This window comes from Theropithecus gelada, chromosome 4 (genome assembly GCF_003255815.1).
Source record: "Theropithecus gelada isolate Dixy chromosome 4, Tgel_1.0, whole genome shotgun sequence".
Classification (NCBI taxonomy): Eukaryota; Metazoa; Chordata; class Mammalia; order Primates; family Cercopithecidae; genus Theropithecus; species Theropithecus gelada.
Window position 1 is genome coordinate 135015861 of NC_037671.1, and position 22974 is coordinate 135038834.

At 42.1% G+C, this 22974-nt stretch overlaps 1 protein-coding gene across 2 annotated transcripts in view; it reads right to left on the reverse strand.

Moving 5' to 3' along the window:
• SLC22A16 (solute carrier family 22 member 16) overlaps positions 1 to 22974 on the reverse strand; it is a 52392-nt gene that overhangs the window by 3809 nt on the left and 25609 nt on the right. For both annotated transcript variants that reach the window (XM_025383178.1, XM_025383179.1), the window contains 5 exons: positions 18685 to 18802; positions 13992 to 14523; positions 10489 to 10616; positions 7620 to 7729; positions 2635 to 2734 (listed from right to left, as the gene is read on the reverse strand). In XM_025383178.1, coding sequence (XP_025238963.1) covers positions 2635 to 2734; positions 7620 to 7729; positions 10489 to 10616; positions 13992 to 14523; positions 18685 to 18802 — 988 coding nt within the window. The remainder of the gene's footprint in view (positions 1 to 2634; positions 2735 to 7619; positions 7730 to 10488; positions 10617 to 13991; positions 14524 to 18684; positions 18803 to 22974) is intronic.

The following is a 22974-nucleotide window of genomic DNA, read 5'->3' on the forward strand; positions in this document are numbered from 1 at the left end:
TCAAATCCCAGCTCTGTCACCTTTAAGGTGTGTGACCCCGGGCTAATAATTACTTTCTGTCCATCAGTCTCCTCATCTGTCAAATGAAGAGAATAACAGCATCTGCATTACATGAAGACTAATTTTTGTAAAGCACTTTAAAAAAGAGCTTGTGTAGCCAGGGCATGGTGGTTTATGACTGTAATTCCAGCACTTTGGGAGGCCGAGATGGGCTGATCACCTGAGGTCAGGAGTTCGAGACCAGCTTGGCCAACATAGTGAAACCCCGTCTCTACTAAAAAATATTTAAAAAATTAGCCAGCCTTGGTGGCACATGCCTGTAATCCCACCTTCTTGGGAGGCTGAGGCAGGAGAATCGCTTGACCCGGGAGGTAGAGGTTGCAGTGAGCCAAGATCAGACCACTGTACTCCTGCCTGGTCGACAGAGCAAGACTCTGTCTCAGAAAAATAATAAAAATAAAAGGAGCTTGTTTAAATATCTGTTAAATAAAATTAGAGATCCCTTCTAAGTCCGTAGTCCTTAACTGAGCCTTAAAGATATCCATTAAAAAATATTTATTTAGTTTTATTTTTGGTAATTAGCTTTTATAAATTTATCTATTTTATATTTGCATGTTTCAACTTATTATTTTAATAAACACTTTTCCATTTTATCTTTTTTTAAAAAAAATAAGGAAAACAAGTGCTAGCACAAAGGAGATTCTTCTAGAAAAGTTCATGACCTAAAAAGGGTGGTAGACTCTCCCAAAACACCTCCCACACAGCCCATATGGTTTCTTAACCTCAGAGTCAGCCTGAGAAAGAGGCTGGGCTCTAACACCCCAATGGCACATCCAAGCGCTTTACTGAGCGCCAGCTCCGGGGACGCGGGAGACACTCATGCCAAGTCAGTGATTCCGGAAGAGCAGTATGTGTACCTGCTGTGTGTACAAGGCAGCTCCGGGGGATGCCAAGCACTGTTTTATTACTTGTGAGATTATGTTGGTGTCTTTCAGAAAAACACATAATTAGTATAACACCCATGACCTCACTGATATTATTGTTTAGGACAAACCTAATTTCCAAAAGTCAATCTATTTGATCTAAAATAGTAGGTGAATAACAGCATGGGTGGCACACAAGCTGAGAGAAACACTCGGCTAGGGCCAGCTGTGGGGATGCAAAATGTCCTGCTCTGCAAAGCACAACAGCCTGACTGGGGTGATGAAGACACACGTGCAAATGATAAAGCCACACTGCGACAGCAACTGTGAAAGAGGCACCCACTGAATGCTGTACGGACACACTTGAGAAAAGGAGAGGCGGGGTCACTAGATCTGGGTGGCCTCCTGGAAAGAGGATACCTGGAAGGCTACTTAACAGAAAACATGACAGGGGTCTTTTTGGAGGGGTCATTTGGGCAGTGGCATGGAAGGGGAGGAGGTGGGACAGAGAGGAGAGGGGAACTCTTGCAGTGGGGGTGAGTGTGGAGAGGAGGGGAAGCTGCATGAGGAACAGAATAGGGGAGCTGGGCAAGGGGTCAGTCAGGAAAGGACCTGGATAGCGCTTAGTTTGGACTTTTATTCTGACGCTGACAGGGGCACTGGGTCATGGCCGTGGTGCCTTCTATGCTACCCAGACGGGGTGGGGGATGAAGAGCAAGGAGAAGACTGGGAGGCACTGGAGCCAGGTGTGCAGGGGTGGTTTTGAAGGAGAATGTGAGGATTTGGTGATGAAAGAACAGGATGAATAAGAAGCTGATGCCACAGTGTCATGCTTGAAGCCACTGACCTATCCTTAACCAAAAGTGGGAGACAGGTGTCACTGGCCAGTTCTGCTTGGGAGACATTGAGTTTGTGGTGAGACGTCCAGGGAGAATGTCCATGAGGTTGGAGGAAACCCGTGCCTGGAGCCAGGAGGAGAGGGGGCAGGGAGGAGGCCGGGAGGAAATCCTGCAGACTGAGTCTATCTAAGGGGCAATCAGGAAAGAGACAGGAGGCACTGGAGGGGAGGGAGAGGGAGGGTCTGCGGGCTGGCAAGTCACACCTGCCCTCCACCCATCCCTCATCTTCTTCCTGAGCAGAAGAGTCCACCAGGTGCAGCAGTGCTCACGTGCCTTCCCGGCCTCTCAGCCCCTACCTGAGGATCTGCAAACTAAGTGTCCCTGCTCTTACTCTTTGAAGCCAGGCAAATGGCTCACACTGCTGGAGCCAGAAACGGAGCCCCTCAGGTTCGGGTCAACCGAGAACCGTGGGTTCCTAACCCTCTCCATTAGGCACCACAGAATCTTTTTGGAGCAGGCAGCCCCCAGAATTTGCCTTGCCCAGCAGGAACTCAGTGGAAACACAGAGGCAAGGCCAGGCCAGGGGGTGGGGACAGGCCTGGCTTCCAGGGAAGGGTGAAGACACGCCCTTTTGTGGCAGGCAGAGTTGTAATGAACAGCTCAGCGGTGGTGGAAGGCCACCAACAGCCAATCACAAAGCAGCCACCACCCTACTCACCGACTGGCGAGCTGTTGGTAAGGGGGTTGTTTCTACAAACCCCGTTAGGAAATGATGTACTGGCTTTTGATAAATAACAACAGAGAAGTCGCTAATAGGCAATTAGAAACTGCCTCGGTGTCGCCTCGGGAAGGGTCTGCAAACTGAAGCGCACCTGTGGTATGAAGATCCAAACGCTGCTGAGGTCCACAGAGAACGGCGCCAGGATGCTGGCCAGGCGACATACCATGCTGCCGCTTCCCACAGCCAGCGACCTGGAAACAGAGGAGAGAGGCCGAGACGAGTAAGGCGCAAGTGACCCGGGATTGAGGGACCTGCTTTCTGCAGCTCCTTTCCCACCCTCCCCAACGAGGATAAGGGCGGTCAGGCACCGCATTACAACGTTTTGGTCAACCTCGGCGGCCCCATGAGATTATAATAGCACATTTTAACTCGACTTTTTCTGTCTTTCAATACGTTTAGATACACAAATACCACTGTGTTAGACTGCCTGCAGTATTCAGTGCAGTAACATGCTGTGGAGGGTCACAGCCGAGGAGGAATAAGCTGTACCACGCAGCCTGGGTGTGTAGCAGGCTGAGCCATCGAGGTTTGTGTAAGTTCACTCTGTGATGTTCTGACAACCACGAAATCACCAAAGGATGCATTTCTCAGAACGTATGCCCATCATTAGGCAACATATGACCATAAAAAAATGTAAGCTTGAAAATAATTTTACTGAAATTTTTCAAAAATCACAATACCTACATTGTGTGAAACAGTGGTGTATACAAGCGTGCACATAATTCAAGACAATTCAAGACAAAAAAAGGTAGGAGTGCGGAGGTAAGCCATTCTTCATCTGCTGTGCAGGTGAGGCCCTTATGTGTATTGATCCAGCCTAACATTGAGAATAATAAGGTCTTCTACAGCAGGAATTTGTTTCAGGTAGGGAGTGGGAATTTCAGAGAACAAAGTGTCTGTATACCTGTGGACTACTCTATTTCAATTTTTTAGAGTCAAGGAATATCTTAATGTGCTTTTCTTTAAAGGTTACTTAAGGAAAATGTATAGAATGTTAGTAAGGAAAGACTGTCCTTTTATGTAAGTACCTCTACAAATTAATGGTGCCTCATCTTTTCTGGGTCACACACATTTATAAAGAACTGATAAAAAGTATGGCATTCTTCTGAGAAAGAAATCATACATAAGTAAAGTTTTGCATGCAGTGTTAGGGTGTTTAGGGAGCTCATAGAGTTGGTTAAAGATTTCCTGTATTAAATATTTACATATAGGATTTTTTTGAGGTCATGTACCTGAGGTTGTAAACCAACAACCAAGCCAACAAAAAAGATCTTAAAAAATACTACAACAGGCCGGGCGCGGTGGCTCAAGCCTGTAATCCTAGCACTTTGGGAGGCCGAGACGGGCGGATCACGAGGTCAGGAGATCGAGACCATCCTGGCTAACACGGTGAAACCCCGTCTCTACTAAAAAAAATACAAAAAAACTAGCCGGGCGAGGTGGCTGGCGCCTGTAGTCCCAGCTACTTGGGAGGCTGAGGCAGGAGAATAGCGTAAACCCAGGAGGCGGAGCTTGCAGTGAGCTGAGATCCGGCCACTGCACTCCAGTCTGGGCGACAGAGCGAGACTCCGTCTCAAAAAAAAAAAAAAAAAAAAAAAAAACTACAACATTCATAATTGCAATGCACATTGACATTATTTGATTGGATTGTCACCGTTTTAGTGTATAACATGCATTCACTCAGCACATGTGTGTCGAGAGTCTAATATGTGCCAGGCACTGCATGGATCTGGTCCAATCTGAATTTTGAACTGGGAAAATCTGCAGCTTTTCCTGGCTGAGAAGAAACCCACCTGAGAGGCCAGAAGGGTCCCATAGGACATGCCAAAGATATTCTCCCTGATTTAGAGCGACTTCTTCCCTGGGTCAGGCACAAGGAAGCCAAAGCCACAACGTAAGTTTGCAATTATGCAACTTCACTCTCTATTGCATTCAACTAGTCTCCACCATTGTCAACCTGTAAGCGCTAGAATGTAATCTGTTATTCTGCCTGTCTGCTACTGTACATCTGCACAGGGCTGCCACTTTCACAATATGATCTGAGAAGAGTCCACACAGCCCTTACCCCAAAATACCTTCTTCCCCTCTGCTACTAAAGCTCTACTGCTAGCAACTCATCTCTTGCTAATGTTAAGCACTGTCTCCCATAAAAATTCTCATGTATTTCACTGGATATCCAAAAGGGCCAAAAGATGTGGATCTGAGTTCTGATGGGTCACTGACTAGCCAGGTGCCTTTGACCATGACCCTAATCTTGTGTGAATCCCAGTTCCACAACCTGTAAAATGGACAGAAGATGTATTTATTATTAGACTGCTCTCCCAAGCACTCTGGGTGACCTAGAGGGGAAGTAGGGAGGAAGAAGAAAAACTCTACTCTCAGACAACTTGGCTAATAGACAATTACCTAGGGAGTTATTCCTCTGCTATTCTATACCCCTGGTCACATATTAGTCTGATAAACTTTTTTCTTAGATATATGTGTGTACCTATCTATCTATCCATTCTTCCATCCATCCATCCATCCATCCATCCATCCATCCATCCATCCATCCATCCATCTAGATATCCATTAATCTATCTACAGCCAACACAAATGTACTTACCCATCCTGGTCCACAGGGCTGCCTGCCCTAGCATTTCAGCAGGCAGGTGTGTGGGCATGGAAAATCCCTAGGGAATGATTTATGCTATCTCTTGACTAATGGATTTTCCAGGTCCTACATCCCTCCTGCTTGTGGAGACAAGGAGGAGGCATCTCTGGGCTGGTGTTATATGGACTTATCTCTACAGAAAGTCACTTGCCTTTCACACTTGTAACACATGACAAATAATATACTCCTAAAAGGGATGAACCCACTAGCTGAGCAGTTAGATTTTTTTTAAAGTTTCCTGTGAAAAACCTTAATATCTTGTTTGTTTATTTGTTGCCATTAAGATTGGGTCTTTAACAGGCTAAGAAATTATCCAAGCTCACTAACAATTTTTTTCCCTTAGAAAATGAAAACTTCTATTGATAAAGCAGGTGTTAGGAAAATGCCACTTGGAGGATTTAAGGGAGGACTGCAGATAGGAAACTGTTATGGAATTTCACAGAGGGAGATCTGTGGGACAAGCATCTCTTGGCAGCAGTGTGACCCTAATCACTATTTACACTTTAAAATACAGGATCATTTTGAAAAAAAGAGTCAAAAAGTCTGATGGGCCGGGCGCAGTGGCTCACACCTGTAATCCTAGCACTTTGGGAGGCCAAGGAGGGTGGATCACTTGAGGTCAGGAGTTCGAGACCAGCCTGGCCAACATGGTGAAACTCTGTCTCTACTGAAAATACAAAAATTAGCCGGGCATGGTGGTGTACACCTGCAATCCCAGCTACTCAGGAGGCTGAGGCAGGAGAATCGCTTGAACCTGGGAGGTAGACGTTGCAGTGAGCCAAGATCACACCATTGCACTCCAGCCTGGGCAACAGAGTGAGACTCTGTCTCAAAAAAAAAAAAAAAAATCCAATGGAGAATCAGAGAAAGGATCCTTTCCCTTTTTAGCTGGGGTCCCAGCTGTGTGTCTTGCACCAGGTACTTGATCTCCCTGCTCTCAGCTGTCTTATCTAGACACAGGGCTGCAACAAGAACTGTGGTTTACAAAGGATGCACTGTTAAGGCCTGGAAGTTCTGCTGCAGCCCCCTGGAGCAAGAAGGCAGGAGCACTGGGGGGATTCCAGGTACCCAACAGAGCTTCCATAAAGGACCTCTGTCCTCTTCACCACATAAAGAGTTTCCAAGTAAAATGTGTTTGGAAAAGCTTTTTAAAAGCCTGAAAGTTCCTGAGGTTCCCAGATCAGTGGGAATCACATCAGACATTCCCAAAGAGGTGGGGTGGAAACTTGAAGTCACCTGCAGACTTGTTAAAAATCCTGAGTCTCAGCCAGGTGCAGTGGCTCACGCCTGTAATCCCAACACTTTGGGAGGCCAAGGCTGGTAGATCACGAGGTCAGGAGTTCGAGACCAACCTGACCAACATGGTGAAACCCCGTCCCTATTGAAAATACAAAAATTAGCAGGGTGTAGTGGTGTGCACCTGTAATCCCAGCTACTCTGGAGGCTGAGGCAAGAGAATTGCTTGAACCCGGAAGGCAGAGCTTGCAGTGAGCCGAGATCACACCACTGTACTCCAGCCTGGGCGACAGAAGGAGACTCCATCTCGAAAAAAGGAAAAAAAAAAAATCCCGAGTCTCATTCTTGGATTGATCCAGCAGGTCTGGTGTAAGGACCCAAGACTGGTATTTTTTATGAAATGCCTCAATGACTCTGATGAGCTGCCAGCTTTGAGAACCTCCAGATGAGGTAATCTCAGGGAGCCAATGATTACTGATGTTATGGGCTGAGTTGTGCCTCCCAAAGTTCAAGTGTTGAAGTCGCAACCCCTTGTACTTTATGATGTAACGGCATTTGTAGATAAGGTATTTAAAGAGGTGATTAAGTTAAAATGAGGCTGTTAGGGTGGGGCCCTAATCCAATATGACTGGTGTCTTACACGAAGAGGGAGGGACATCAGTGGTGCACACAGAAGTAAGACCCCTTGGGGACATAGCAAGAGGGTGCCACCTGAAGACCTTGGAGAGAGGCCTCAGGAGGATCCAAACCTGCCGACACCTTGTTCTTGGACTTCCAGCCTCCAGTACTATAAGAAAATAAATTTCTATTGTTTAAGCCACCCAGCCTGTGGTATTTTGTTACAGCAGCCCACGCAGACTAACACAATTGGCATCAGAACATGGAGAGACACATCCTGAGAAATTAGTTTTGAGTCAATACAGAGACTCAGTGGAAGTCTATGGTACTTGAAACTTAAAATGTTTTTGGAATAATAGAGTGATATTTCAAAATAATTTGTTTAATATCCTCGCTAATATGGTACAAAGCCTCAGACTAAAAATTAGTATCAGCATGTCATTTTCCCATCTCAGAGATCCAGGTAACGTCTATGAAAAAGAAGCATTTACATTTAAAGGCCAAATACAATGAAATGACACACAAGTGAAAGATAACAGGAAAACAACCAGAAAATAATTCATCCTTACCTTACAATAGTTGGATACAGCTCAGCTGTATAAAGATAAATGAGGCCAAACGCTGCCCCAATGGCAAATTTTCCAACCATAGCTGCCACCACACCCAAAATATAATGTTTCTGAAAAAAATTTAGCAGAATAGATCATCACAAGTAATATTTTTAAAGGAAAATATAAAATCTTTAAAATCACTACTTAAAACATTCTAATTTCTTGAGTATTTTTTCAGAACAATGAAGAGCCTTATTTTTCTGTTTGAATATATTAAACTCTACTCACAGTCTGAGAAAGCTTTTCATCTTTATGAAACGTAGAGGAAAGTTTTAGTGTCTCTCCTCCCCATCCACTTTGAAGGGTTTGAACTGTGATAAAAGCCAGTTGGGAAGACTGTTTTGGAAGGAGACACGCCCAGATAGTGCTGGTGGCACCAAGAATTTCCCCACTCCTTCTGGAACCGATCCAGCAGAATGAATGAAGGAGCCATACAAACAAGTTGTGGGCTGGGCCCAGTGGCTCACACCTGTAATCCCAGCACTAGGAGGCTAAGGCAGGAGAATCACTTGAGGCCAAGAGTTTTAGGCCAGCCAGGGCAACATAGCAAGACCCCATTTCTACAGAAAAACAAAAAAATTAGCTGTGTGTGATGGTACATGCCTATGGTCCCAGCTACTGGAGAAGCTAAGGCAGGAGGATCATTTGAGCCCAGGAGTTTGAGATTACAGAGAGCTATAATCACAACACTGCACTTCAGCTTGGGTAACAGAGTGAGATCTTGTACCTATTTAATCTATTTACTTTAGAAAAAAACAAATAAACAAATTGTGTCCTTTGTGGCAGTAATCCCTGGCTTATAAATTACCTTCAGAAAATAATTTGAAGGTGGTAACTGAACTATTAGTACAGACTTTTTGTTCATTTGTTTCTTTGTGGCTGATACATTCCTCAACAGCAAAACCTTTATCTCCACCTGGGTTTTTATTCTCCCTAACATGTGCCACTTCCAAAGGTAACTAACAAATACACCCTGTATTCTGAAATCTCCCTCCTCCCCCAACTGCCAGCTGGACGCTGAGACCCAGGGTGGCCTTGGGGCTGATGTGTTAAGGACGGCAGTGCCTCTGTCAGTCTGCATCCCTGAATGACTCCATGGACCCAAACACCCACTCACCACTCCCGCTTTGGCCAACTAGGTACAAAGACATGGAACTTTCTATGAGCAGGTAACAAACATCCTTTATGTTAAGTCACTGAGATGCTGGGATGCCTCTATTAAAGAGCTAATGTCACCTTAATTACAATTGTAAATTAAATTAATTAACAATTATTAATTAAATTAATATTTGTATTGTGTTGACCTTATCATTTGGGGAAAAATTTATTGGAAGGGAGATACTTGTGGTTGTGGGTTAATGCTCTATTTCTAGAAATCTCCTCTTTTTCATCTTCCCTTTTACTGTAGAACTCAAAGGTTCTGGTGTTCCCCAACTCTTCACCAACTTAAAGGCAGCTGTCATCTACTCAACTACTATTAACTGCAAACTACTTTTTTAAAGGTGTGGATGAAGTTCCCTCGAATTAGCAGAGACCTCCTTGTCCTGAGTAGTTTTATTGCATTCAGTTAGTTGGTATCAATCGCCTGGAAATTTCATTACATAAAATATTTGGCTCACCGATCCTAATCATTAAGTAAAGTGCTACTATAAAAGGAAGTCACTCATTAGCTTAAATGAAATTTCAAACAATATGCAAAACTTAAAATGCTCTGCTCTAAATGTTGATATACTATTGCTTAATGATTATATAATCACAGGAGAACATTAAATAAAATATTTTAAGTACTGTTATAGTGACATTTTCCAAATCAAGAATTAAAATACAGGTCTGAAAACATCTTTTTTTGGGAAGAGGGGAAGCACTTCTGGATGCAAGAGGTATTTTGCGGGGATGCAGTTTGCCAAAATATAGGAATGTGAAAGTCATTTCAGGAATTTCTTGGTAGTGTTTCTCACTAAGAAACTGTTTTTCAAAACAAGCTCCTTGGGGTGTGTATGCATACCAGACACTGGAAACTACTAATCTCCTGCAATGAAAAACAGTGTATTGAAACTCTAACAGTCATGAATATCTGACTCAGATCCTTCAGATGTCTCCATGGCTGCCTCCCTCATTGAGGGTTCTGATCACATGTCACCTCCTCTGAGAGGCACACCATCCTCGACCACCCTAGACAAAAGAGTACACACGGGTCCCATATGCCCTCTTGTTACACTGATGGAAACTTGCTGCGCTGTGTGTTCCCAGCACCCGGCACATAAAAAATGGTGGATAAATGTTTGTTGAATGAATAAATGAGTGAATGTTCAGTATGATGATGCTGGAAAGTGTGATCAACTTTCCTCACACATGATTATTTCATTTACAAAATACAACACTGGTCATCTCTGGGAAATGGGATTATGAACTTTATATTTTTTATTTTTTGAGATGAGGTCTCACTCTGTCATCCAGGCTGGAGTACAGTGGTGTGATCAGAGCTCACTGCAGCCTTGAATTCCTGAACTCAAGCCATCCTCCTACCCTCAACCTCTTGAGTTGTTGGGATTATAAGTGTGAGTAATTGCACCCAGGTTAGGTTTTTGTTTTGTTTTGTTTTGTTTTACGTGTTTCTCCTTAAATTTTCTAAAATGAACATATATTACTTATATAATAGAAAGAGAAAGAGAATGTTTTAAAGAAAACATATTTTTAAATATTATATACTCTGTCCAAATCATACTCTGAATTGACCTTCATACTTAACTGTAATAAGCTAAATTCTTCCCATCAAACTGTCACAGTATAACTAACAATTCCCTAAATAAAACATAAGATAACTCACGTGGGGGATCACCATAACGACACCACAGGTCAGCGCGCTGCAGAAAAGAGAGTAGGCCAGGACTGTTCTCCTCCCGACCTTGTCCATGGCGATGCACACGAAGGTGTAGGCAGGAATTTCCACTACACCTGTCATTGAGCAAGCAGCCCTCTATAAGGTTAGGCACCCGACTGCATAAGGGGACCCCGCCTTCTAACCCACTACCCAAAAGGCATGAGCCCTCTCCTCACTTCCAGGGCCTTTAGAAACTCTCTAAGGATCCCTGCGAGGCAGCCAGCCCTGCCACTTTTAAACTCACTGCAGTGGAGATGAGCGTTTCCTGTGAAATGCTCTAATGCTCATAATCCTCCTCGCACCTGCAAATGGCACAAAACCAGAGCCCAAATTCCCACCAGGCCCAAACCATCTCAGGAGATAAAAACTTGTTCAAAAATTTCACAGCAGAGAACTATTGAGCAGAAGCACCCATCTGCAACAATACTAGTGGGAAGGGTACTGATGTGAAAAATCCAAAATGGTAGATAATATAAAACCATGTGTGTTTGTCTTTGGGAACATTTTTCTATTTATGAGATTGCCCAGTTTTTTGAGAATTTATGTCTTTGGCAAAAGTAAAAAACTATGTCACGAAGATCTAAACTTCTAGCCTTCCTAAGCTTCTGCAGCCACACTCCACACACCTACCATTGGCCACTCTGTTCTAGGGATACTGCACCATCTCAAATTGTCATAGAGCATGAGTTTGAAGTTAAGACAAGCTCTTTCTATAAATTTGTTAGTTTGCTTCAAAAAAAAAAAGAGTAAACCTTTTTTTCTTAAAACGACTTCTCTCATAATTCCTGCTGAGCTATAATAAACAAAAGCAGATGTGTCTGCTGAGGAAATCAGGGAAAAAAAAAAAAAAAACAACTAGATGTGTCATCAGAGCACCTTAATGAGATGGCACGATGTCTATGTACAAAAATTTAGAAGCAAGATGTTTTGAGGATCATATAAAATACAGGCAGCCTACATAGAAATAACCAGGAGTTAAGACTAGATGGATAAAAAGAGGTTTCTAATATTTCTCTCACATTTTAGTTCAAATTTGGTTTATGCTAGGAGTCACATCTCAAGCTATCTAAAGTGATTTAACCTGCCATTAAAATGAAACAGGTATGACAACAAAAATTATAGTTGCATGTGTTTAAAAGTTATTTTACCAACTAAAATTTATAAATTAAGGACACCTGAAGGTTGAGAGATGCCAGATAGCCCAGGCATATTAAATTTCAAAAGGGAAGCAACTTACAAAGAACAATATATAGTGAGTGATCTCATTTATGTTAAAATATAAAACATTTATATGCACAAATATATGGAAATGCATAGAAACAGATCTGATCAGCACAGGACTTTTGATCTGGTCCATTTTTGACCTGGGCCTGTTCACCCCTCCTTAGGCAACCTGGTGGTTCCCTGCTCCCAGGAGGTCACCATACTGATGCTGAACTTAGTGTGGACACCTGATTAGCATAGCGTATTGCAGCCCAGAACTCCTGGGCTCAAGCAATCCTCCCACCTCAGCCTCCCGAGTAGCTGGAACCACAGGCACATGCCACCATGCCCGGCACAAATGCACAGAAATAGATCTGAAAGGGTGCAACCCAAACATTATAGAAGTTACCCCTGGGAAGAGCTCTGGGTTAAGGACTGGTGTGAAAAAGGTAGCAAGGAGAGAAGGCAGAAAGGGAGGAACTAAATTCTTCTGATGCATTTTTTTCAAATGGAAAATACAAGGAGTTTTCAAAAAGGTAGGATGGCAGGGTACTGTGGCTCATGCCTGTAATCCCAGCACTTTGGGAGGCCAAGGTGGGCGGATCACCTGAGGTCAGGAGTTCGAGACCAGCCTGGTCAACATGGTGAAACCCCGTCTCTACTAAAATACAAAAGTTAGCTGGGCATGGTGGCATGTGCCTATAATCCCAGCTATTCAGGAGGCTGAAACAGGAGAATTGCTTGAACCCAGGAGGCGGATATTGCAGTGAGCTGAGATCACACCACTGCACTCCAGCCTGGGCGACAGCGCAAGACTCCGTTTCAAAAAAAAAAAAAAAAAAAAGTTAATGGAAAGTGCATATTATGAAAAAACTATGCATGTGTCTTCAGATTTTTTTCTGCACTAAAAGAAATTTGTACTAACTTCTTAGAACATGTCTGAAGAGGAGCTAGTTTGAGGCACTCAGAAGAATAAGATATCAGTTTGAAAAGAGGTCCCACTAGAGCAACATGAATTCTGCTAAATTGAAGCAAGAACAAACATTAAATTTATGGTGAAGCTTGGGTGGAAGAATGGTGAAATCACTGATGCCTTATGAAAAGGACAAGACAATATTGAAGATGAAGACCACAGGGGCAGAGCATCCACACTGAGGAAAAAAATACATCTTGTTTAAGCCCTAATTGACAAGGACTAAGATTAACAGCAGAAGCAATAGCCAATACCATAGATATCTCAATTAGTCTGGCTTACAGAATGCTGACTGAAAAATTAAAGTTGAGCAAACTTTCCACTCAATGGGTGCCAAAACAGTTGTTCCCAGATCAGTTGCAGAGAAGGGTAGAACTGCCCATGGAAATTTTAAACTGCCTGTGGGATCAATATCCTGAAGGATTTCTTTGGAGAATTTTAACACGAGATGAAACACGATTTTACCACTGTGATCCTGAAGACAAAGCCCAACCAAAGCAATGGCTACCAAGAAGGGCTGTGGTCCAGTCAGAGCAAAAGTGGACCAGTTGAGAGCAAAGGTCATGGCAACGTTTGTTGGGGATGCTCAAGGCATTTTGCTTGTTAACTTTCTAGAGGGCCAAAGAATGAAAATATCTGCTTATGATGAGACTGTTTTGAGAGAATTAGCCACAGCTTTTGTAGAAAAATGCCTGGGAAACATCACCAGAGATTCCTTCTCCTCCATGACAACGTGCCCGCTCCTTCCTCTCATCAACAAGGGCAATTTTGCAAGAATTTTGATGAGAAATCACTAGGCAGCCACCTTACGGTTCTCATGGTGGCTCCTTCTGACTTCTTTCTGTTTCCTAATCTTAAAAAATCTGTACACAGCACCCATTTTTCTTCAGTTAATAGTGTAAATAAGATCGCACTGACATGGGTACATTCTCAGGACCCTCAGTTCTTCAGGGATGGACTAAATGGCTGATGTCTTACAAAAATGTCTTGACCTTGACGGCAATCATGTTGAGAAAGTTTATGTTTTAGATTTTTATCTTTTAATTCCATTTTTCCATGAACTGGTTGAAGTCCCCTCATATGTACATGTGTTACAACATAACGCTAAGAGATATCATAATAATATGGTTGGCAGTATTGTTCTTGGTTTTAAAAGGCCCATTAAAAACACACTCTTTTTCTCAAATTCACACAGAAACACACACACACACACACACACAAATGGTAGAAATCTCACTTCACTGCCAAATTTAAATATATTTTAACTACTTACCCAGGAGGAAGAGGTTTAAGTATTCATTGCCTCCTAAATTAACAGAATTCAAGGAAAAGGAGTAGAATCCCAAACTTCCCGTGAACCAAATTAGCCAAACGGTAAGCGTCCTTGTCGCAATGTTCCAGTTATAAAACAGATGTGATAGGCTGTGCTTCTGAACTTCAGTGGGGCTATTACCAACAGGACCTTGTAGGTCCAGTGATAAAAATTCTGACAGTTTACAGGAGCTTGTCCTGTTCCACTTGGCCATGATGTCAACTATTTTTTGTGCTTCTTCATATCGTCCCTCTGAGAGAAGCCAAAAAGGTGTCTCTGGGAGCAACCAACAGCACAAAACAAAGGGGACAGTCACTGTGGAGAGGATCATCTGGTAAAGCCACCAGGTCCTGACCAAGTATCCTGTCAAAGCCACCAGGAGAGTTCCAACTGCAAAAAAAGAATGCAAATGGACAGACGCCCATGTCCGAGACTTCATGCCAATGAATTCCATCACATAGACAAACCCCACCACGAGATAGCCACTTGCAACCTGAAAAACAAATAATAGGGATCTATATTCAAGATCACATTTATAACTATTGAGGAGTCTGACCCCATTGCAAATCATATATAGGCAAAAAGGAAAATGACAAAGACTTGCTTTCTGAAACCCCTATCAGATGTATAAAATGACATTCAATCCTATCTATCTTTTTTTTTTTTCTTATAGGTCCTTTCATCTTCCCTCATCATACCCGCCCAAAATGGCAAAACTTTAGAGATTATTTATGATATAAATGTTAGACATTGCCTTTTGTTTCATCGAAATACTCCATTATAATGTGGATGTATTTCTCAGTCCCTTGTAAATGCACACATCAAGTTATCTGTATCCAGGAGGTCCTTATTGTTAAATCCTAATTGCTAAATGGAGACAAAAACTTTATGCTAACTAGTGGTAAGAAAAACAGATTTAATCAAAATTTTATTTTGGCAGACAAAGAAAAGTAGACAAATTAGACTTCATGAAAATTAAAACTGTGCATCAAAGAACACTATCAATGGAGTGAAAAGGCAACCTACAGAACTGGATAAAATACTTGCAAATCAAATATCTGATAAGGGATTTTATGGAGAACTCCTAAAACCCAACAACAACAACAAAAACACAAACAATGCAATTCAAAAATGGGCAAAGGCTTTGAATAGACATTTCAAATAGAAGAAATACAAATGTTTACCAATCATTGAGAAACACAAATCAAAGCTACAAAGAGATACCCCCTCATACCCCTTAGGGTGGCTAATTAAAAAAAACAACAACAACCAAAATAACACGTTTTAGCGGGAATGCAGAGAAACTGGAACACATGTGTAATGTGTGATAGAAATGTATAATGGTACAGCCTCTAGCAAAAACAATATGACGATTGCTTAAAAAACAATTACAGCATGATCCAGCAATTCCACCTTTGAGTATATATCCAAAGGAGTTGAAAGTGGGGTCTGGAAGAGATATTTGTACACACCTGCTCATAGCATTATTCACAACAGCTAAAGTGTGGAAGTAACGCCCCAAGTGTCTGTCCATAGATGAATATATAAGAAAAATGTAGTCTATGCATACAATGAATATTACGCTAAGTGAAATAAGCCAGTCACAAAAAGACAAACATCGTATGAGTCCACTTTCATGAGGTACCAGAGTGGCCAAACTCATAGAGAAAGAATGTAGAATGGTGGTTGTCAGGGACTAGGGAGACAGGGAACAGAGAGTTATTATTTAATGGACAGAGTTTCAGTTTTGCAAGACGAAAAGAGTTCTGAAGATGCACAGTGGTGATAATTGCACAACAGAATGAATGCACTTAATATCACTGAACTGTACACTTAAAAATGGTTACGATGGTAAATTTTGTGTTATGTGTACTTTACCACAAGAAGGAAAACTGGGGAAAAACTTTATTTTGAAAATATGCCTATCTTTAATAAAAATTAGATTACAATATGTGATTAGAATATAATATGTGACCATTCTTGGAATAAACAAAGAATGAGTCCAATGATGGTTTTTTGGGAGGAGGGGGCTAAGAATTTTTTCTACAAAATTATTTCATATTTGACTTCTACAGCACAAATCATAAAGTTAATTTTTGTAAAATTACTCGAGAGCACCACTGATTTCCCCAAAGACCTCTCTTAATCATTAGATATTTGAATCATACTCTTTCAAAGGCTCACTATGTGATTATCCTTGCAGATGCTAATTTCTTCAAAAGTTAACAGGTCTCTCTCTGCCAAATCCCAACTGGCCAAATCTTGTGGGCAAGATTCAGACAGTGCTCCCATGTTCCCTCATTGCTTTTAAAGACTTTTTGTAAACACATGTTCCTTGTAATAACTGCAATTTCGCCTTGCATCAGACAGTCACAAAGAAGTGGCCTACAAGAATATTCCTACTGTCAGAAAGGGTTGACACTAGCAGGAGGCAGGGAGGTACTCGATGAGTACTAATGTATTCATAATCAGTTTAACATTTTTATGACAACAGCTTTTATTTCTCTGTGCAACTTTGTAATGGAAGACTCAGATCATCGGGACCCTATATCCAAGAATTCAGAAGTCGCTTTTGGTAAGTGATGCTGTTACATTAAACAAAGATTGTGATAACTTTCAAATACTATAAATTTCCCAGTTAAATTAAGCTGTAATATTTGTCCCTGTCAGGTTTTTCAATGCTAATTATTTCTCATGAGGCAGCTACAACTTCTTCTGTCATTGGATTCAGAAAATCCATATACAACTAACTCCAAAACACTGTGAATCCACTCACACCCATCCCTTCCACCGATAATACTCTACTCCTCACATCTTCTCGGATTCCACCCAATCATAGCAGCCAGAATTCCCAGAATTCCCTTTGTGCATTGCCATTGCCTTTAGGAGACAGAGCAAAATCCTGACAATCCTACAAAGCCCCACCTAACCGCCTTGACCCCTTCAGCCTTATCAATGTGTCTCTCCTCCTCTCTATTCTCCAGACATTCAGCTTTTCTTTCTAATCTCAGGGCCCTTTCATCTGCTTCTATCTTTGCTGGAATGTTCTTCTCTCACCCATCTCTCACAACAAGGAAGCCCTTGACCCTCCAGACCCTGGTGAACCCTCCAGACCCACTGCTGTTATGCCCTCACTGTCAACATTTTATTTATTTTTGAAGATGGCTGATCAATGTCTTGCCTTTCCTACTAGACTTACTGAGACAGCTGAGTCTGGTTTACTTAGCATTACACTCTGTAGGCAGATCAGTAAATGCGTTAAGTAATTGAATCTGCCTGCATCTCCCATCCTCAGAATTCTACCACAAATCCACTTCCCATGAACATCAAAGGAAATAGTCACAGAAAATTAAGGCCACATTTCACAGATGTATTCTGTGGGTGTGGCCTTGTTTCCTTGGGTCTGGAAACCAACACATGGTATTTTGCAAGACTGAAACAGATATTTTCAGAAATACCCTCTTAAGTCTTCCAAAAGATGACCTTTATACTTTCTCAGTACCTGTGCCTTTGTGAAACCTTCAGTCCCACCAGAAGGTTTCTCTCATGAAATCTCACTGTACAGTCACAGAGTTATGTCCTCTGTGGAAACAGAACTACTGGTTGCTATCTTGTATTTAAAACTCTTTACATTCCTAAATATATGTATTTATTTTTTGATGAGGTACAACACCTTCTAGTCTCCTAGATTTATCTTTATGCATTTCCCTTATCCTTGGCCATCTGTACGGTTTGCTAGAAACCCTTTCTATCCATCAAAAAAGACTCCAAAACTGACACCCCATCTTGTTCTCTGAGGGGGTGCAGAGAGATTGAAGCCCTTTGCTTCTCTCTGGACCCTCAGATCATCCAACCCGCTGCTCTGCGTTTAGCAAGATCACAAGCTCCTCCTCCAGATGGAAACTTCCCTCTATTATCCTAGATCAGTGATTTCCAACCAAAAATCACCGCTGCTGTTGTTTGATAGTTAGAAATCTATCTGGAAGCCTCATTGAGCATGGAAACAGCTTCCTTCCTGGCCAGTCCATTTCTAGTAACAGTTACCATTGTAACCAGGTGCTGTACTGGGGTTGTTTATAATTAATCTCCCTGAATCCTAAGAATAATAATAATAACATGGACAGTTTACAGACTACAACCTAAGGTTCAAAGAGGATAATGAGTGTGCTCAAAGTCATACAATTAACAAGCCAATATATGACAAAGCTGGTATTCAAGCTCATGCCCTTTCCACTAAACTCCTGTTTTTGGTAACATAAGGACCTAATGCCTTCCTGTTTTCATTCTTCTTGTACATTATACAAGTGACTTTAACCACACACCTTAAGTGTCTGTTTGTTCAAGTGAACGGGCCCTGACTAGACCAATATAATTACTCAGAAATAAAATAATGCCTCAGTAATTGTGAGATGTGGACCACATGCCCGACACAGAGGCAAACACACTTCTGCCTAGCCAGCAACAATTTTTCACTTTAATGAGTTCCATTCTAAACATAAGGCATTGGTATACTGTAGACAGATTTCTGCAGTGGAGTGGACAAAGATTAGTCCTTGATCTCGCTCACTAGATCTTAAATGAGCAAAATGAAGCGAGTTAAGATTTCCTATGAAAATACTGCAGCGGAATTAAAGAGGTAAAAAACACAACTCACCATGGCAAGAAAAAAGCGTGCAGCCATGAAGATGTAATAATCAACTGCAAACGCCGCTGCTATTCCAAACAAAAACATGCCACTGCTTGTGGCCCATAAGACCACCCGGCGTCCTAGCCTGAAAAATAAGAGTCACACAGTGGAAGGTAGAGTTGTAACAGTTTAAACATCCACTCCAATTCATAAAAGATAGGCTTACCCATACACCTTGAATAGCTTATGTATTGATTGTTTTTCTTTTATTTATTTTGAGCAAAACATAAGTTCCATGGCTTCTTTAAAAAACCAGCTGTTCAGTGGAGAGACCTCTACCTGAGTTGCTAATATACATACCTGATCACTCTGAGTCATCCCCGCAGGACCCCTTAACCTGGGATTGGGTGAAGAGAGAGGAGAATTTGTCCTCTCCCTTCCAGGACTTTGGCTGCCTGTGGGATCATCTTCCCTGCCAGGCTGGTTCTGTCCACCAAGGCTATGACGGCTCTTGCCAAGCCCCTCTAAAAACAGAGGCCTTCCTACCTTCTACTTCTAGAATAATGTGCTTACTTGCCCTATCTTTTCATAATTGATAGAGGCATCTCTTTGTTTAAAAAACAAATACTATTTCTGACAGATTTTTCAATTGTGATATAATTCAAATGCCATAAAATTCAACCTTTTAAAGTAGACAACTTGGTGGTTTTTAGTATATTTGCAAGGTTGTGCAACCATCATCACTGTTTAATTCCAGGATACATTCATCACTCCCAAAAGAAACTCTGTGCCCGGGAGCTGCCACTCCCTATTCCCTTCTCCCTCCAGTCCCTGGCAACCACTCATCTACCTTCTGTCTCCATAGATTTGTCTGTTCTGGACATTTCCCATAAATGGAGTCAAACAATATGTGGCCTTTTGTGTCTGGCTTCTTTTCCCTAGCATTGGGGTTTCCAGCTTCATCTGTGTTGTAGCATGTATCAGCACTTCATTCCTTTTTTCTCTCTGAGTAGCACCATTCTACGGATATGCCACATTTATCTATTCATCAGTTGATCGCTCATTTTCCTCTTCTTGGCTATTATGAATAATGCTGCTCTGAACATTTATGAACAAGATTTTGTTTGAACTTATGTTTTCAATTCTCTTGGGTATATACCTAGTAGTTAAATTCCTACTACTGTATATGGTAGTCATATGGGAACTCTATATGTAACATTTTGAGGAACTGCCAAGCTGGTTTCCAAGATGGTCACCCCATTTTTCCATTCCCACCAGCAATGTATGAGCATTTCGATCTCTCTGCATTCTCCCCACTACTTGTTAGTGTCTGCCTTTTTCATTATAGCCATCCCAGTGGCTGTGAAGTAGTATCTGATTGTGGTTTTTATTTACAATTCCCTAATGATTAATGATGTTGAGCATCTTTTCAAGTGCGTATTGGCTATTTGCATATATTCTTTAGAGAAATGTTTATCCAAATTCTTTGCCCATTTTTGAATTAGTCTATTGCTTTTTTAATATTGAGTTGTAAGGCTCTTTATATATTCTGGATACTAGGCCGTTATCAGATATATAATTTGTGAATATTTTCCACCTATGGGTTGTCTCTGACAAATTGTTTAAGGCAAAAGGATATTGTCTGGAGATTACAACCAACAGATTTGTTTGGTGCAGCAGAGGATATGCAAATAAACAAGAAACCGTCATCTTCTTCACACTTCAGCCTTCTTTGCTTCTTTGCACATTAGTGGGGATTATTGGCCCTATATATGAATGTTCCCCAATTCAATTTTAGCCCTGAATGCCACCTACAACTATTTTTACCTATCACTGCCTGACCTTCTCTCCCACCTCCAGTGTATTCTCTCTCAGTAGATGAATGGCCATCTCCTGCAGAGAACAGAAACCATCAGAGAGGAAGCCCCACAACTTCCTGCTCTGTCCACTTACCAACACGAACTGCATTTGCATTCAGCCTTCTCTTCCTGCCTCTCTGAAGACACATGCCCCTTTCTCTCCAAATATCATTTTGCAATCTCTGTATTGGATTGTGCCTCTTCCCACTTCCTCTGAAACCCATCACTTCTTTTTCCTTTGTTTTTCCCTCTCCTTTGACTTCTTCCGTTCAGTTTTCATCACCTCCAACCAAAGACAAGAATCTTCTCTTGACTCCATTGCTCCTTTAGCCACCTTGCATTTCCTCCCTTGACAGATTTATCGGAAGGGAATATTTCTTTCCTCAACTCCTACTTGTTTCCTCAGCCAATGATGACCAGGTGCAACCAGCTTTTCTGAGCTCACTTTGCAGTCACCAGGGACCTGCACGTTGCCTCTCCTGGTCCTTTCTGGCTGTCCTCTCTAGTGCCACTGACTGTGCCTACCCTTGGCTTGCGAAATATCCCACTCATCTGGTTCCGCTTGTACCTCCTTGATGACCCACCTGCCTCAATGCTGGCACTCCCTAAAGTCCTCTGCTGCACACTCTGCCCTTGCAATTTCATCCACTTCCCTGGCTTGGATTCCTAAGTATAGGCTATTAACTCCCCACCCACCATCTGGCCCCAGTTGCTCTTCTCCACTTTAATGTCCTGTAGAGCTGCAATCTCTTATTGCTGTTGTAATTGGTATTAACTTTGAATACATCTTCACTTTGTTTTTCTTAATATAGGGATAGGACAAGCTCATTGGAATATATCCAAATGTGTTCCCTTCTCTTCTAAAGCTGCTCTCTCCTTAGTATGTCCTGAACTGGTTAGCAAAATCCCCTTCCATCAGGCTTCTAAACCTTAATACATTCCCCCGCACCCTCCTGCATGTTGGTCATCAAATTTTGTCAGTTTAGAAATGCCTCCCAAATATGTCTTCATCTTTTCCTCCCTGTTTTTCCCGTTTTCACTCAAGTCTTCACCATTTCTTAGGTAATTCATCCCAATAGCTTCCCAGCTGGTCTTCCTAACCGCACACCAGTACACCTCCCACACTTCCTAGAAATGAAATAATCCCCATTGTGGTTTTGTCTCTTGTCATTTCCTTTAACAATCTGCCCTTCTCTACTTCTGCCACACTGACTTTCCCACAATTCTCTGAACATGCCAGGTTGTTTCATGACACAAAGCTATTCCTTTCCCTTGGGGGCCTTCTCTATCTGACAACTTGCATTGATCATCCCTTGGGGTCTCATAGCAGAAATTCAGAAATAGTGTGATGCAGTAGTTGGGGATGCTGGCCTGGGCTCAAATCCCAGCTCCATCCCTTATTTTCCATGTGAACTTTCTATGCTTCCTCTTCCTTATTGGTTAAAAAAACGGAGGGGGGGCCGGGCGCGGTGGCTCAAGCCTGTAATCCCAGCATTTTGGGAGGCCGAGGCGGGCGAATCACGAGGTCAGGAGATCGAGACCATCCTGGCTAACACGGTGAAACCCCGTCTCTACTAAAAATACAAGAAAATTAGCCGGGCGAGGTGGCGGGTGCCTGTAGTCCCAGCTACTCGGGAGGCTGAGGCAGGAGAATGGCGTGAACCCGGTGGGGCGGAGCTTGCAGGGAGCCGAGATCGCGCCACTGCACTCCAGCCTGGGGCACAGAGCAAGACTCCGTCTCAAAAAAAAAAAAAAAAGGGAGGGGGACAATAGTGTCTATCTCTCAGACTTCTTTAAATAATTAAATGAGATGATATATAAGACATTTAGAATAGTACCTAGTGTATAATAAAGTGTTCATAAATATGAGTTTTTATTATTTTAAAAGCATTTACTGGCTGGGCACCGTGGCTCATGCCTATAATCCCAGCAATTTGGGAGGCCAAGGCAGGCAGATCACTTGAGGTCAGGAGTTCAAGACCAGCTTGGCCAACATGGTGAAACCCCTATTCTACTAAAAATACAAAAATTAGCCAGGTGTGGTGGCACATGCCTGTAGTCCCAGCTACTCGGGAGGCTGGGGCAGGAGAATCACTTGAATCTGAGAGGCAGAGATTGCAGTAATCCAAGATCACACCACTGCACACCAGCCTGGGCAACAGAGCTAGACTCCTTCTCAAAAAGAAAAGAAAAAGAAAAAGAAAAGCATTTACCACATTTCATTGAAATTACCTGTTTAAAAGTCGATATTCTCCACTGTTAGCGCCTTAAGGGTGGGATCAGATCTTATTTCTTTGATTTTTTATTATAATATTTTATACATATATAACAATGCATAAAATATATACAACTTCAAGAATAATAAAAAGTCAAATGTCTAGAAATCGCAACCCAAGGCAAGAAAGAGATGATTGCCAGCCTCCTGATAGCTTCTTGCAACTCTCTTGTGACTACAAAT